The sequence below is a fragment of the Equus caballus genome, unplaced genomic scaffold (genome assembly GCF_041296265.1).
Source record: "Equus caballus isolate H_3958 breed thoroughbred unplaced genomic scaffold, TB-T2T haplotype2-0000451, whole genome shotgun sequence".
NCBI lineage: Eukaryota > Metazoa > Chordata > Mammalia > Perissodactyla > Equidae > Equus > Equus caballus.
In genome coordinates, this window is record NW_027221893.1 from 2038577 (window position 1) to 2055703 (window position 17127).

The 17127-nt window shown below is 43.9% G+C and overlaps 1 protein-coding gene and 1 long non-coding RNA gene across 11 annotated transcripts in view; one reads left to right on the forward strand and one right to left on the reverse strand.

The window, feature by feature from the left end:
- LOC138922126 (olfactory receptor 2AE1-like) overlaps nucleotides 1–17127 on the forward strand; it is a 62414-nt gene that overhangs the window by 37323 nt on the left and 7964 nt on the right. Inside the window, exon 1 of one of the 10 annotated variants that reach the window (XM_070258956.1) lies at nucleotides 4403–16555. The exons of the other annotated variants lie outside the window; for them this stretch is intronic. Coding sequence (XP_070115057.1) covers nucleotides 16534–16555 — 22 coding nt within the window. The 5' untranslated portion in view covers nucleotides 4403–16533. Of the gene's footprint in view, nucleotides 1–4402; nucleotides 16556–17127 lie in introns of those variants that run through there. 10 annotated transcript variants of the gene reach the window in all.
- LOC138922128 (uncharacterized) overlaps nucleotides 1240–17127 on the reverse strand; it is a 36623-nt gene continuing 20735 nt past the window's right edge. The window contains exons 2-3 of the long non-coding RNA XR_011435206.1: nucleotides 11133–11214; nucleotides 1240–4404 (exon numbers count right to left, since the gene is read on the reverse strand). This is a non-coding gene — a long non-coding RNA (uncharacterized lncRNA). The remainder of the gene's footprint in view (nucleotides 4405–11132; nucleotides 11215–17127) is intronic.

Sequence of the window (17127 nt, forward strand, 5' to 3'; positions counted from 1 at the left end):
TAAGTCCTCAATAATCCCACCACCACATGAAGCCGTCTTTGCCTCATTGTCTCCTGTTTTCCCCCAGTCCTTCTTCCTATGTGTCCATCATTTACACTGCAGTCTTAACCTAGATGTGGCTTTCTATGCTTGTTTTATCATTTCAAATTACAGAAACCATTTTTCCATGTTGGTAGAATGTTTTTTCTTTGCTGAGGAGATTTGCCCTGAACCAACATCTGTGCCAGTCTTCCTCTGTTTTGTATGTGGGTCACCACCACAGCACGGCCATTGGCAAGTGGTGTAGGTCTGCAGCGGGGAACCAAAGGCAGACCCCTGATGTGGAGCACGCCCAACTTAACCACAAGGCCATGGGACCACCCCCATGTTGGTACACTTTTCACAGTTACAGTTTTTAATGTTTGCATGATATAGCATCTTCTAATCATTTTATCCATGACTTACTTTTAGGTATAGAATACATTATTATTAACTATAGTCATCTTTTTGTATATTAGATCTCAATAGCTTATTTATCTCCTAACTGAGAGTTTGCACCTTTTCACCAACATCTCCTCGTTCCCCTCTCACACCCCCGCTCCCTGGGAGCCACCATTCTACTGTCTGTTTCTATGAATTTGAGTTTTTCAGATTCCACATATAAGTAAGACGATGCAGTAATTCCCTTTCTGTGTCTGGCTTATTTAACTCAGCATAATGTCCTCCAGGTACATCCACGTTGTCAGGAAAGGCAGGATTTCTTTCTTTTTGAAAGCTGAATAATATACAGTTGTGTAGATGCACCACATTTTTTTGTCCCTTCATCCATGAATAGCCCCGTGGTTTGCTCCCTGTGGTGGCTGTTGTGACAAATGTTGTGGTGCACACATGAGTGCGGAAGTTACTTCAAGACATAGATTCTGTTATCTTCCGATGTGCCCCCAGCTGTGGGATTGCTGCATCATATGACAGTTCCACTTTTAATGTTTGGAGAAAACTCCAAATTGTTTTTACGTAATGGCTGGACTAACAAAAACCAATTCCAGATGGATTTTAAATACAAATGGAAGTTATAAAAATACCTTCTGCGACACGTACCTTAGGAGAATATTTTCAAGAACTTGGGGCAGGCAAGCATTTCATAGAACAAAAGGCATACTAATCGTAAAGAACAAAAGGATAAATTGGAAAGTATTAAAAAGAAGAACTTGTTTTTGTCTAAAGAAACTTCTAAGAGAGTAAAGAAGGCAGGCACGAAGGGCATAAATACTTACCATTTATTTATCTGACAAAAGACGATTCTAGGATGTGTAACTAACTCCTATAAATTGATAAAGACACACACAGACAATCCACCATGAAAAGAAATGGGCAGGAGATTTGACTAGGCATGTCACAAAAAAGATACCCAAATGGGAATCATTAGATGAATGGGTGCTCCACATTATTACTCGTGAGGAAAATGCAAATTAAAATGACGACGAGATACCCCTACATGTACACCACAATGGTCAAAATCAAAAACTCTGACAACAGCCAGTGTTAATGAGGCTGTGAAGCAACTAGAACTCTCATACACAGCTGTGAGGGTAAACTATTTCATCCACTTTGAAGCTCTCTGGTAGTATCTCCTAGAGGTGGACGTGCACATAGTCTATGACCCAACAATGATGTCCCCAACATAGACGTGTTCCTATGTTGGCCAGCAGACTTATACAAGATGTTCAGAGCAGCATCTTTTGGCATATCCTCAAACTGGAAACAACTCACTGGACATCAGTGGTGGAGTGGACAAATAAAATGGGTTATGTTTCATAGTGCAATACCATACAGAAATAATGTTCAGCCACAGCCACATTCAAGAATATTGATGAATCTTACAAGCGTAATGAAAGAAGCTCGACATAGATTTCTTTCTTTTTGAATGATTCCATGTCAATAGAGTTCAAAGACAAGAAAGACAAATGGAAAGTTAGAATATTGATTTCCCTTGGGGGAGAGGCAGGGACCTGGGAGGGGGCATCAGGTGGCCGTTCAAGGGCAGCTCATGTTCTATTTCTTGTGGGTACCGGTTGCCGGATGTGTTCCCTTTGGGTAATTCATGGAGCTATGCAAGTATGATTTCCATAGTTTCTGGTATGTATGCTATGCTCCCAATTGCCAATCCAATCTTGTGATTGTACCCTTTTTGACTGATTAGTCCCAAGGCAAGGCATAGTGGTTGGTGCAAAGCTCTGGAATTAAGGACCTGGATGCATAGCCCAGATATAACCTCTTCCAGCCTCGGAGACCCTGGCCAAGGGACTACCTCTCTAAGCGTCACTTTCTTCATCTGTAGGCTGGCTTGAAGATGGAAGCTGTCTCTTACTTAGTGGGAGGATCCATTCCTTACTGGCACAGGGCAAGAACTCCATAAACAAGGGCTCTTGCGGTTGTTCTTGCTGTTCTTCCATGTTTGGGCGAGGGAGCTGGTGGATGGTGGCCAGTGGCGGAGGGAGGAGCAGGATGGGGATCCAGTGAAGACACGTTCTCCAGGTGAGGGTGAGGGGACAGAGCAGAGCTGATGCTGAGGTGCAGAGGGGAGGGTCCCAGGCCTGAGTCCCCTCCTTCCTTCCCCATCTCAGCTCCTGCCATCTGTAAACACAGGAGGTGAACTAACCAGGTGATCTCTAGATGGTTCACCCTTCCAGCTAGGACACTGGAGAGTTGGGAGGGTGACGGTTAGGCCATGAAAAGCCAAAAACAAATTTCCCAGTTGGATCCCCCCTCAAACACAAAGGACCATCTCTGGGAGCGAGTTGAGTTGGAGATCAGTGGTGGGATTATGGGTCCTTTCTATACTGTTCCTTGTACATTTTTCTATTTGGGATGGGAGCCACCCAAGCTGAGGAGCTGCCTGGGTGGCTGAGGCTCCTGGGGTGTTTCCCTTATCTCAAGACTCCACATGAAAGGGGGTCCCTTGGCCCTGGAGAGCAGAGAGTCACGTTCTGTGGATGGGACGGCGTGGAAGTCCCTGGGCTCCGGAGTGCTCTGTCGGCCCTGACACAGACCCTCCATGAGGAATGTCCCTGCATTTGATGGCTTGTGGGGGGAGTACATTAAGAGGAGGGGGCTCATGCTGTCAGTGCCTGTCCTCCAGGGACCCGTGACCTTCTGCCCTCCTCCTTGTTGCCCTGAATCAGCCCCTAGCCTCCCCTGGGTGGAGCCCCATCTTCCCAGCCTGACCCATTAGAATCCGAACTCCCCCAGAAGCTCAAGAGGAGAGAGTCCGTGAGTGCGGCTTTTGTCCACTCCAGGGTATCTACCCCTCTCAGCCTTTGGGCCTGGCCTCTCCCTGGGGGAGTCTGGGTCTCAGAAGCTGCACCTGGGCTCCTCCCAGCTAGCAATATGTGCTTCCACTCACATCTTGCGCCACCGAGCTGTGTCCGCCTGCAGTGTGCACAATCCATGCACTGAGCCTTGTTTGGGGTGAAGGTTTGTGCTGCACAGGGAAGCAGGGGTGGATGGTGAGGAGGGGACAGACGAGTGAAATGCTGCCTAGAGCAGGCAGGAGTCAGGGGAGCCAGGGCACGATATGGTCGGCACTGGGGGCCTTGACATCTGCAGTCATGATGTGAAGGTGGGAGCAGCCCGCGCTCTGCACCAGCCTCGGCCCCTCTGACTGCTGGGGTCAGGTGCAGGAGAGGCACAGAGTTGGGCTCCCAGGACGGATTTCACCTGGCCGGGACCATGGAAGGAATGGGCAGAGCTGTGGGTTGGGAGCGTGGGGCTGTCCCAGAGCTCAGTGTGTGCTGGGAAAGGAAGGATGTGATGTAGGGAAAGGAAAGTGGGCATGGAGCAAGGGTGGCAGACGGAGACCCACTGGGCTGAGGAGGTGTTGGGGGAAGGAACCGACAGTGAGAGGGCAGGAACGACACCAGTGGGTGCTGGCTAGAGGTGGCTGGCCTGAAAAGGGGTGTCAGTCATGGTGGAGATGTTTAAATGTGTTCTGTGAGGCCAGGGCAGTGGGTGGTGGGGTTCGAGTGGAGGAGGGAGGAGGCAGGGCCACAAGGGTCTGGGATGTCAGAAGGATCCTCTGGGTGGATGCAGAGTGACCAAGAGGGGTCGACTCACAGTGGTGGTGTAGAGAGAGACAGGGCTGGCTTGCACACCCACCTCGATGCACACACACATGAACACACACACACTGTGATCAGAACACAGGGTGCTGTTGGCCCAAAGGCTGAGCACAGCTGCCTCTAGTGCTGGCTGATGTTGACGGCCCACTCCTTGTAGCCACGCCACTGTCCCTAAGGCCCCTCCTGCCCACGGAGACCCCACTGAAGAGCTTCATCTGCACGTCCTGATTATTCATCTTTTCATTGAAGTCGCTGATGCACTGGTCCCTCTCCAGGATGAAGCAGACATGGATGATGGCTCTCCACCCTGGAAGGGACACAGGTTAGAGCCATGTTGGAGTTGTCAGGGTCCACGGGGATGGGGAGGGACCTACTGCCTGCAGGAGGGAGAGCAGATGTAGGGGGAGCCCCCATGCAGGGAGCTGCATGGTCAGGAGGGCAGCAGTCTCAGACCATCAGCAAAACAGAATGGATGTGGCTGGTGGCTGGCCGGGGTGCCCTCAACCCTGGTTCTCTGCTGGCCTCAGATCGCCACCCTCAACTTGGCTCCTGAGGCTTGTTTTCCCGAGTTCTCCCATTGCTGCAGGGAGCTTAGGAGCAGCTGACCCAAGCCCCAGACTTGCAGACCGGGTCTCTGGATGGCGTAAGAGGAGATGACGGACACCGTACCAGCAGGGTGTGGTGTCGCCTGAGGGCAGGGCCCGGTGAGGTGGGGGAAGCACAGGAGCCCTGTCCCTGGGCAGGGGCCAGCTTCAGTGAAAAAGACTCCTAGCTGGAAGGGTGGCCAGGGAAGACTGTGCTCGGGCTCTGGGAAACTGGAGAAAGTTGGTTCTTGGACACAGTGTGGACAGAACATGAGCTGCATGTTGGGACCCGCCGGGATGACGGACGACTCTGAGCAGTGGAGGAAAACTGCCTCCCCAGGTGGAGATCTGAGGTTTCAGTGGGCCACGGGAGATGAGTCTGTCCCCTGAAAGGTCAGCCAGATTTGTTACTGAACCTGATGTGAGTTCGCTCACCTGTTGCGCAGCAAGCCAATCTCTGACACTGGGTGTGGTGGAAGAAAGTAGGAACTTTATTTTTGCACAGCGCTGAGCAAGGAGAGAGGGAAGCTAACGCTGAAATCCCAAACTCCCCACAAAGGTAAAAGGAAGGGTTTTTATTTGGGGTTTTAGGTAGGGGAGTGGGAGCATATGGCCTTGCTGGTCGGAGCTTTCCCACCAGCCTGTCTTTTGCCTTGAGACTACTTGCAGAGAAGAGGAAGCCTGTGACCTTGCTGGTCAGCAGCTTTCCCACCAGACTGTATCTCTTTGCGGGGAGGAGATAATCCAGGTGCTTGTCCTTGATGGTATCTGTCTCCATGGAGGATAGTGGATTATGGAGCCAGGAAGCCAGAGAGTAAGCAAGGAATGAGTGTGATTTTAAACCCATATATTCTGGGTTTAATGTGAGGAAACTGATATCAGGGTCCGTATCATAGCCACTATAGAAAGCAGTATGGAGTATCCTTAGGTCATTAACAATAGATCTACCATAGGATCCAGCGATTCCACTGTTGGGTCTTTATCCAATGAGCTTGAAAACACAAATGCATACAGATACATGCATCTCTATGTTCATGGCAGCATTATTCACAATAGCCAAGACTTGGAAGCAACCTAGGTGCCCATCAAGGGACAAATGGATAAAGAAGATGTGGTGTATATATATACACAATGGAATACTACTCAGCCCTAAGCAATGATGAAACCTGGCCATTTGCGACAATATAGATCGACCTTGAGGGTATTATACTAAGTGAAAAATGTCAGAGGGAGAAAGTCAAATACCGTATGATTTCACCCATAAGTGGAAGACAAAAACAACAGCAAACAATCACATATCAACAGTGATTGGAGTAGTGGTTACCAGAGGGGAAGGAGGGAGGGAACAGGGTGAAAGGCGTGGCTGGGCACACGTGTGTCTTGTTGGATTGTAATTAGTCTTTGGGTGGTGAACATGATCTAATCTACACAGAATTTGAAATATATTATGATGTACATCATAATATACACAAAAATTTAGAATTACAGTCTGGATCCAAACTTCCGTATTTTTAAAAAAATGTGTTTAAATTCTTAGAATAGTTTCTTACTTTACATTGATCATCACTTTAATCTGTGTTACTTTTTTGTGTGTGTGTGTAAGGAAGATTGGCCCTGAGCTAACATCTGTTGCCAATCTTCCTCCTTTTTTTTTCTTGCCAAAGCCCCAGTACATAGTTGTGTATTCTAGCGCTTCTCTGTGCGATGCCTCCACAGCATGGCTTGATGAGCAGTGTGTAGGTTCACATGCAGGATCCGAACTGGCAAACCTTGGGCTGCCAAACAGGAGCACGTGAACTTAATCACTAGGCCACGGGGCTGGCCCACAGCTTCCATATTTTATGTGAATCTTAAATAATGCTATCCAGCAAACTGAGTAAGAGGGAAAATTTTCCAACTTGTTTTATGAGGACTGTAAAATCTTGATACCAAAACCTTACAAGGACCCTACAAAAAGGGGAATAATAAACAAACAGAAAATTAGACTTTATGAATTATACCATTAACTATAACAGCAAAAGCTTCAAATATGAAAGATTGAATTTGATGAAATATGTAGAAGACCCCTAGATTACACACAACAAAATATTTTTAAGAAAAATTTAAAAGACCTAAATAAAAGGAGGGCTGCAACATGCTCATGGATTGGAAGACTGTGTACTTAGAGATGTCAATTTTCTCCAAATTTTTCTATAGAGTCAATGTAATGGCAATCAAACTAAAAGCAGTTATGGGTGGTGGGTGGAGGGACTTACATAATGAGCCAAAAATAGTCATGATACTCTTGGAGAAGAAAAATAAAAGCGATGGACTTACACTGCTAAATATCTAGACTAAAGCTATAATAATTGAAACAGTGTGCTATTGGCACAACGTTATATACACAGACAAATGGAACATAGAAGTGTGGAAGCACACCTACAGATAAGACAGATCATGTTACAATGTAGCGGGGGAAGGATGTTCTTTTCAATAAATAATGCTGGGTAAGTTGGATGTGAATATGGAAAGAATACATTTTGATCCTGACCTCACACCATACACAAACATCAATTTCAGGTGGATATAAAATCTAAATGTGAAAGATATAACAGTAAAGACTCTTTTAGAAGAAAAAATAGAAAAATATTTATGAGCTTGGAGTAGGACAGATTTTTTAAACAGGACGTTAAAACACTATACAGGCTACAAATAGAAACATTGCACTACATTAAAATTAAGAACTTCCAGTTATCAAAAATTACCATATAAAGCCTAAAAATGAGAGTTACAGAGGAGAGAAAGGGTATCAATACTTAGGTTGAAGAAAGAACTCATGAGCAAAACATATTAAGAACCCTTACAATCTCACTAAGAAAAAAGCTGACAACTCAATAGAAAATAGGCAAAGCATTTGAACAGGCACTCACAACAGAGAACATCCAAATGGCTGATCAACATATGAAAGGCTCTTAACATGATTAGTCACCAGAGAAATGCAAAGTAAACCTACATTTGAAATAGAGTCACTCACCTCCTATGATGGCTAAAATAAAAAATACAGACACACCAACCGAATTTTGGCAAGGAGATTGAACAAGTGGAACAACTGGATTTCTCATACACTGCAGGTTGGAGAGTAAATTACTACAACCACCACTTTGTGAAACACTTTGTCAGTATCTGCTATAGCTGAGAATGAGCATACAGTCAACAGGAATGCTAGTATTTGGCCACCAAGGTCTTGTTCTAGAATTTTCATACGAGTACTATTTATAACAGACCAAAGTGGAAACTATCCAAATATCCATCAATATTAGAGTGGGTAATTAAACTGTGGGATAGGCACACAATGCAAATCTATTCAGTAACGAGAACAAATGTCTAAACACAACAGCAGGAATGAATCTCATGAAGCAAAATATTGAGCCAAAGAAGTTAGACACAAAAGAGTATGTCCTGTACGATTCTAAATTTATCAAGTTCAAAACCAGGCTCAATTTAGCTTTGGTATTCAAGGTCAAATAGTAGTTACCCCTGTGGGACACTGATGGAAAGCGGAATAATAAGAACCTCTGGGGGGCAAGTGACATTGTTTGTCTTGATCTGTGTGCTGGTTACCCTATGGATTCACTTTCTGAAAATTCATCATGCTGTACCCTTATGATTTGTTCAGTTCTCTGAATATATGGTATACTTAATAAAATGTTTTTAAACCCATATTACTCCTACAAGTATTAGGATTTAGTAGAGGGGTCAGATGAAATAATTAAAACTATAACACACTTCCTCTGTCTTTGACAAAATGAATAGTTAAATAGATCACACTTTCTAACCTAGAGAATCTAATTCAGTTGCTCAGCAAGCAAGCGGTCAGATTTGGGATCTAATGTATTAGGCCACATAAGCATTTCATTTAATATTTCAAAGTAGGGAACAAATCTAATCATTTCTAACATAATGGTCACTTTCTTAAAGGGCTCTTGGGTAAGAGCAGAAACAAAGACAAAAATCAGAAAATAGTAGCAAAGACGTGAGATGGCAGAGTGAGAGAAAGAGGATACGTAAATGAGTAGGTTGAGTGAGGCTGAAATTTCCCTAGACTTCACTTATCCTGGAACAATGTCAGCAGTTCCAGCTACACATGGCACGTTGAATATACATAAAACAAACACAGTGATAAAAATGTTTCTGAACTACATTTTGAAAACTTGTGGAGAAAAAAGCGCGGGAAGCCCAAGAGAGGGTCAGAGAATGAGAGAGATATTAGACAAATACTAAGAAAAGAATAGAAAGGCAGACAGATGCAGAAGACATCAAAGAGCAAGAAGAGGTCCAACTTCAGACCTATACGGACTTACTTCATCTTTTCCTCTCCAGATGCAATTCTACCTGCAGAAGTAGTGACTTTAACTCATATGGCAACTGATATAAATGTTGACAACGTGAAGGGATAATGGGACTTGGATGTGAATTTCCATCTTACTCATGAGCAAAACAAAATGTGGCAGCATCATGACATTAACAGTCAATCAGACATAGGACAAGTGCAGTTTGATTAAATGTAGGAAAAAAGAGAAAGCCCAACTCTATTGTTCCTGAAACCATTAGTGAAACAGAATCTAATGGAGAGGAAAGACCTCACAGATTATTTATTCCCTGCCCTTTCCTGGCATACAAACATAGGAAACTTGGCTCATTCCTAGTAAAATATAGAGAAAGTCTAGGTATTTCTCAAATTAAACTGACCCTTATATAAGAATTCTGTTTCTGCAGGTGGGACACAGACGCTTAGAGCTTCTCTATAAGGATATTATCAATGATCCTCAGTTTGGACACATTAGCAGATATATGACTCTGTAGGAGAAAATTTTTCTGTAGCCTGTAAGCACTGCCCTCTTGTGAAAAGATTGCATTCCTGAGGAAAACCACTTGTCCTATATTCCTAGTAACACCTATGGCAGGAAGGAGTGGACCCAGAACAAAAGAGGTTGATTCGTATCCCCCATCTCGCTTATGCTCTGGCCACACAGGAAGAGAAGAGGTGTGTGGAGAGTTCTAATGTGAGGTCCTGAAGGGAAAGGTGTGTGAAAGCAGAAGGGAAGTAAGACCAAAGGAAGAAAAATTGATTCCTCTCTCCAACTTTAAAGGGAAAAAGGCAAATGGAAAGAGACAGACTAAGTTAGAGGGGATGAGGGAATGGTGGACACAGCCAGCATAGGAGAAAATGAATTTGGAGTGCATTGGCTTAATGACCTGAAGCTTCAATAGATATGTGTCTTCATAATCACTGAAAATAAAAATAAAAATAAATAGGCTTAAAAGAGGACAAGAAGAAGAAACGGCATCTTGGATGATCATCCCAGTCTAGCCTGGTGATGACACAGCCTGCACACCATCAGATGGCAACAATACGAGAGTCCCCACGGAAGACCTGCCGAGCTAAACCCTTCCCAAACTCCTGACCCACAAAATAGTGAGAAAAATAAAACAATTCTTGCAAGTTGCCAAGTTTCAGGATAATTTGTTAACTAGCTAAAGGTAACTGGAACAGCCACCCAAGACAGATGCATTTCTGCCTGGGCAAAGAGAACTGCCAGAGAAACACATGGGTTAGAGGCATTGGATTTATGGGTGTTGCATGGGCCCAGGGTCCGGTATGCAGCCCCCAATGGTGGTAGAGCCCATGTCAGAGGTGCTGCCGCTGGAGGCTGTGTCACAAGTTCTGCTGTGGCTCCTGATACCTCAGGTTGAAGATGCTACCTTACACTGCTGTGGGAGGGGCAGGTGTGAAGCCAGAAGTACCTTTTCTCCTCCTGTAGCCTCTGGTTGTTGTTGTGGGTAAGTGTGATTTTTGAAACCTCGCATCAGGGCACCACTGCCTCTGCCAGTGGTATCTGCATTTTGAATGCAGCCCTTGATGTTGAAAGACCAGGGTCAGAGTCATTGCTGCCTGGGGAAACGGAGGGGGCTCGTTCACTGGCACTGCTGTGTTGCCTGCAGTCTCAGGGCATGGGCGCCCCCCACCATCGTGGGGGGTGGGGTAGGGCTAAACCGAATGTCATTGTTCTTCCTGCAGTCTCTGGTCACTGGCCCGCGCTGGTGAGCATTTTGAAATCTCAGGTCAGAGCACCACCACCCTTGCTGTGGATATCTGTGCTGTGGATGCTGTACCCACGGCTGGAAACACCAGAGCCACTGTCAGAGAGAGAGAGAGGGAGCTGGGTCGCTGGCACTGCTGTGTGTCCTGAAGCCTCAGGTCGTGTGCACGACCCACCACTGCTGGGACAAAGAGGGGCTATGCAACAAGCACCATGCCTGCTCCTGTAGCCTCAGGCTGCTGATGCATGCAGCTGTGCTCCTCAGGTTAGGACACCAGAACCACCGCTGGCAGCATACACATTTTGTATTGCCACTGCCTTCGGAGGGGGAGGGGGCTGCTTCCCTAGTTCCATTGCTCTAGCCCACCAACCTTTTGACGTATAGATGCACGGAAGTCTCAGGCATTCTGGTGTTCTTTGCAGCGAGTCCTTTTTTGGTCAATTGATGTCCCACTAGGTGTAACATAAAGTGGACAGACAAAGAGAACAACTGACTTTACCATGATGCAGCTGTCACGTTTCTTTTTTTAAAATTAATTATTTATTTATTTTCTGATGTACATCATAATATATTTCGAATTCTGTGTAGATTACATCGTGTTCACCACCAGAAAATGAATTATAGTCCATCACCTCACATGGGAGCCTCATCACCCCTATGCCCTCCCCCCTGCCCCCTCCCCCTATGATAACCACCAATCCAATCTCCAATGCTATGTGTTTGTTTGTCATTGTTTTTATCCTTTACTTATGAGGGAGATAATATGGAATTTGAGTTTCTCGCCCTGACTTATTTAACTCAGCATAATACCCTTAAGACCCATCCGTGTTGTCACAAATGGCCAGATTTCATCTTTTCTTATGGCTGAGTAGTAGTCCATCGTGTATAAATACCACATCTTCTTTATCCATTCGTCCCCTGATGGGCACCTAGGTTGCTTCCAAGTCTTGGCTATTGTGTATAACGCTGCAACGAACATGGGGTGCCAGTATCTTTGTGCCTTTGTGTTTTCAAGTTCCTTGGATAAATACCCAGCAGTGGGATAGCTGGATCATATGGTAGATCTATCCTTAATTTTCTGAGGGAACTCCATACTGCTTTCCATAGTGGCTGCACCAGTCTGCACTCCCACCAGCAGTGAACAAGCGCTCCCTTCTCTCCACATCCTCTTCAATATTTGTTGTTTCCTGTCTTGTTAATTATAGCCATTCTGACCAGAGTGAGGTGATCCCTCTTTGTAGTTTTGATTTGCATTTCCCTGATAGCTAATGATGTTATTTTACTTCTGTATCTGAAATCTTTTCACATGTTATATTAATGTAGTGTATAAAATTGGAGTATGACCAACAGCGAGAGTGAGGAATGCTAGCAGTAACTTCCTGCTTCCATTCCTTGACTTCTCTTCTATGATATGGCACATGGGGAAACCTCAAAAGTGTCTTGTGGGTAATAGAGGCTAGATCTTTCTCACTGTCTTCTCACAAGTGTTGGATACAAAAAGAGTACAGAGAACCTGGTTCCAAGATGGAAAAAAGCCAGGGACTCTAGGGAATATTTCTCTCCACGGTTAATTGACCCTTAGAGAAGATGTCCCCATGTTGTCTTCAGAGCCACGTTCATTGAGATAACTAGTTCTCCTGACCTCTACAGACTGAGTCCAGGAAAGCCCTTTGGGAATGCTCATCTCCGTGCATACAAGTGTAATTGGCATCTTGAGTAATGGTTTTCAGAAGAGATTCAGGATGTGTCCTCTGGGTTGGAATCTCTGATGCCATCTACTTAGTGTCTTTGATTTGCCTCAGGTGACATCATCATAGGTCTTCTGGACTATGGCTTGATTCATTTCTCACAGACAGTACTCCTCTTCCCTCACATTTGCCTTGTTTCAGACCAAGTCTCATTCCTGATAAGAAAACATTCATGGAGTCATGAAGGGGCTAATTCTAAAAAGACCAGTGCTAAAGGCAAATTCTGGTTTTATTAAATAGAAAAGGGGGTATAAAGCTAAGAAGAGAGTGCCTTCAACGATTCAAAATAGCAGAAAACACAAAACAGATTTTCTTTTGACTCTAGGCCCATTGATGATTAAGCTGGTGTTAGATGTAGCTTCTTAATCAGGTAACATTAATTGAAATTCTTATTGCCTAAGCTTGCATGGCCAGTTTGGAATGGAGAGGCATCTGAAATATAGGTTTAGAGGCAGCAGAAGCATTTGCATGATTCAAAGACCCAACTAGTAGACGTTAAGGAAGTCCAGTTACTTAATCTATCCTGGCGTGTGCTGATGGAGCTCAAAACCTGAGCATACCTTGCCAGAGCCTTACAGAATTACATGCACTCTTGCTCTTGATGATGGTCTGTCACTAGGATAGTTAGCATAATCAGTGCTGACTGTGGAGGACAATATAGTCTATGCCATTCCACCAGTAAAAAGAGAGTTCCAGGGTTAGAGAAGGAAGTCTGATGAGCACCTCAGAAAAGACTTGTTTGGATGACCAATAGCCAATGTGTGAGTCAGCGTGGGCCTATCCTGGCCTCTCTATTTCACTTCTATACTTGTTCTGCCCACAAGCCTCTGCAGAGGAAATTTCAGGTAAGGTAATGTTGGTGTTTCAGGTATCCATGAAATCCTTTTCAGAAACTGGCGCACACTCTGACATTGTCAGTTTATGTCCTCATTCCTTAAATATGAAGGTGATATTAGTCAGTTCATGAGGAAAGCTGCCTGATGAGGCAGAGGAAAAAAAAGCCAGTTGAGAGCTGCAAATTGGAATGGGAAATTATTATAAAAGCTACCTGGGGCAGAAAGAGAGACGACATGAATCAGATGATGGAAAAGTTACGCTACAGAGATTTACAGAGAAAAATGGGGGAAAAAATGAGGAAAGAGATAGGAAATATATGAATATTTTAGTAAAAGGGAAATGTGTGGATGTCTGGTTAGGGCTGGAGCGATCAGGGGGAATGCGGAAGATTTGGGCCCTTAGTCCACAAGAAGCTGAATTTGAAATAACAGTGTGAGGTGACAGCCAATATAATGATACTAGGCTGCATTAATATGGAGAGAGTTAATACATGTGACTTCTTTCTTATGGTCGAATTATACTTTAAAGAATACGTTCTGTTCTGAATTCTTCACTTTAGAAACTAAGTAGATAGTGTGGAATGCATGGAGAGCTAGCGAAACATTTAGGAGGAAAAACACAAAGAGGGATAGAGTGGATATTTTGAGGATCAATGTAGATTAGTATTTTGCACTAGGCTTCACCATGGCTGCCAACTCTCATTTTGAGAAGTGTGCATATGAGAATTAGATACAGGGCTGATTGGGAGATTTGGTTGATTAAATATTATAATCCTAGTTTTATCAGCCTGATCTATAATTTGAAGGCTCTCAGGTCTACCTAGGACACATATCCTGTTTGTTTTTAAGTACATAAGTACAATGGCTTTATTATGTTTCAACCTGGCACCTATTCATATTTCTTTAAACTATTCTTAACTTCCAAATAAAGACAGTACTGAGTTTTCCTTCCACCTAACATGATAAAGCTTTCCATGTACAATGAAAAACATGTTAACCTTTTCTCAAGAAGAGGATATAAAAGACACTGTGCCTTTCCCCATAAGAGGATACAAAATCCTTTTAGGTTTTTAGGCAAAATTCATTTACTCCTATCTGATTCATACCCCTCCTTTTATGTCATATAACTTAAATACCGAGATATGAATCTAACCATTTTGTTATATCGTATGTTAGAAAAGGTGATGATGGAGAGGATGAAGACAAAAATATTTAGTTAATATATGTGAACCAAACGTTCATATCAAAACAAGGAAGAAAGGGCTGTACTGTTACAGTTTTGTTTTGCAGCAGCTCACATGAGCACGGCTGGTGTTTACAGCTGTCTTCATTCACTCCCCATTTCATATTCCCTTAGTGTGCAGCTGGTCAGCTTCCTTGTCAGGTGAGGTGACACCAACTTCATTCCGGAATGATCTGGGCCCTTAGTAGTCCTGTCTGAATTGGGTGGTTATGGGTTTCCCCTGACTTTCATCACAAAGAGGCTCCCTAGAACATCTCCTGCATTGCAGACATGCTCCTCCTTATCTCCATGGTGTAGTAGCAACTGAATTTCCCCTTGCTACTCAGGATCGGTCACATCAGCCAGTATATAGTACCTCCTTAGCTTGTTGATTCAGTGATATGTGGAGCCAAAAGTGGCAGGGTAGCAGGCTCAATTATCAGTAAATGAAATCCTTGTTGTGTCACCTGGTAGAAAAATACTTCCCTTTGGAACAAAGACCTCTAACGCAGCAGAGCCTAAAAGTGCAGAAACAGGAAGCAAAGATTTTCCTGGTGGATCATAATTATAAATTTTATAGTGAGAGGACTCATTCCCATTTTTACCTATTGATGCCTGGTCCCGAGAAACTGATTGATGGAAGAAACAGCATCAGAAATTAGATGCAGATTAACAGGATTTACTGCATCCTGGAGGACATTGTCCCAGCCATATGAGGTGTTTCCGACCAGCTGTTGCCATAACCGAGTCTTCAAAAGCCCTTTCCACCATCATATTAAGCCAGTTGTTTTAGGAAGATGGAGAATATGCTAAGACCAGTGGATTCCATGAGCATGGGCCCATTCCCACACTTCATTTGCTGTGAAATGAGTTCCTTAGGCAGAAGCAATGTTTCATGGAGTACCACTATGGTGAGTAAAGCATTCTATAGGTCCACAGGTGGTTTTTTGGCAGCAACTGTACGCAAGGAAGGCAAATTTATATCCAGAGTAAGCGTCTATTGTAATAAAAACAAAGCACTGTCCCTTCCACGATGAAAGTTATCCAGTTGACCCACTCTGCCACCAAGTAGCTGGCTGTTCTCCTGGATAGTAATACCGTATCAAGGATGCAATCTTGGTCTCAGTTGCTGGCAGGTTGGGCACCCAACAGTGGAACTTGGTGAGTGGAAGTCCATGTTGCTGAGTCCATGTGTAGCCTCCATCATGTCTTCCATGGCTACCTTGTTTGTGGGTCCATTTGCATGAACAGGAGTGACTGAGGAAGAGTCCTAACTGACATCCACAGAATAGGTTAGCACGTGGATAGGAGGACTCATTCTGTGGACAATAGTAATGGGCATTTCTTCCCTGTTTTTTATGAATGTTTGGCATGATTTTGGTTGTATGCAGGATAGTTATACCATGTTAGGCAGGAGGATGACTTTGTCCTGTTTATTTTGTGATTAAGTGTGCTTTAAGGAGATGTGTATGTGTACCAAATTGACATGGGATGGACTCTGGTCGCTTTGTAATGTGTCAATGTGGCTAGGATGAACTACATTTCCCAGAGTTCCCACGTTTGTGTGTTTCTGGCTAAGAGGAGCCACAGGAAAGATTCTCAGGGAGATGTCGAGGCTGAAGGGAAGCAGCTGCTGTGTTGTTTACAGACCGTAAAGTTGGTGATATGCTGCCTCACCTCACTCTTGTGAAGCAGCATCTGGGCCTGAGATTGGCTCTACCTTGCCCTCAACCTTCCTTTAGCATCTGTGACTTCTGGGCCAGGTGTGTGTGTTCAGCCTCATGAAGAAGGACCCCAGCTTCCACAAGATAGCCATACCACAAATTCCAGAGACAGCAAGAAAGGACATGAATTTCAGTCCACGTTGCAGGGTCACAGCTGAAGCATGTGGGTTCCAGCCTGCAATTGATCTACCACACTTCATACCCATCTTCCCTTCGTGACTGCTTGCCACAAGGCCTATCAATGTCCAGCATCAGACACAAAGGTAACAGCCTCACACAGACTGCTTAACCAGCTTTCACACTTTCACAGGGCCAAATTTCCATACAATCTATTAAATGTATATGTCTACGTATCTATCAATTTCTTAGTGGTTCAGCTTCTCTGGTTAAACCTTGACTGGTATAATAAGCAAAAATAGTATTCATGTATTATTTATACATATAAATATAATATATAGAAAATTTATTGTATACATAAGGATAAAAGTACAAATGTTTACAAAAATATGAAACTGTATATATGTGTTTACATATTTTATAAAAGTGTATTTGTGTGTATATGTACTTATATATATAGGTGGTTATATATTTCTTACTTAATGAGGAGAGACTATTGTTTTGAAGTTTGGCACTTAAAGGGGCCAGAAGATTCTAGAATTTCAGAGTGACCATGTTTGTGAAGAGAAATTTGAAGTTCTCACTTTTTCTAAATGGTTACTTCAACAATTTGACCTGTTGTATAATTAGAAATAGAAAAATTTTTCTTCAAAGATTCTTTTGTAGATCAAAAGGTCATATTGTGAGGTATGCTGAACCCCAGTATTTCTGATGTTGC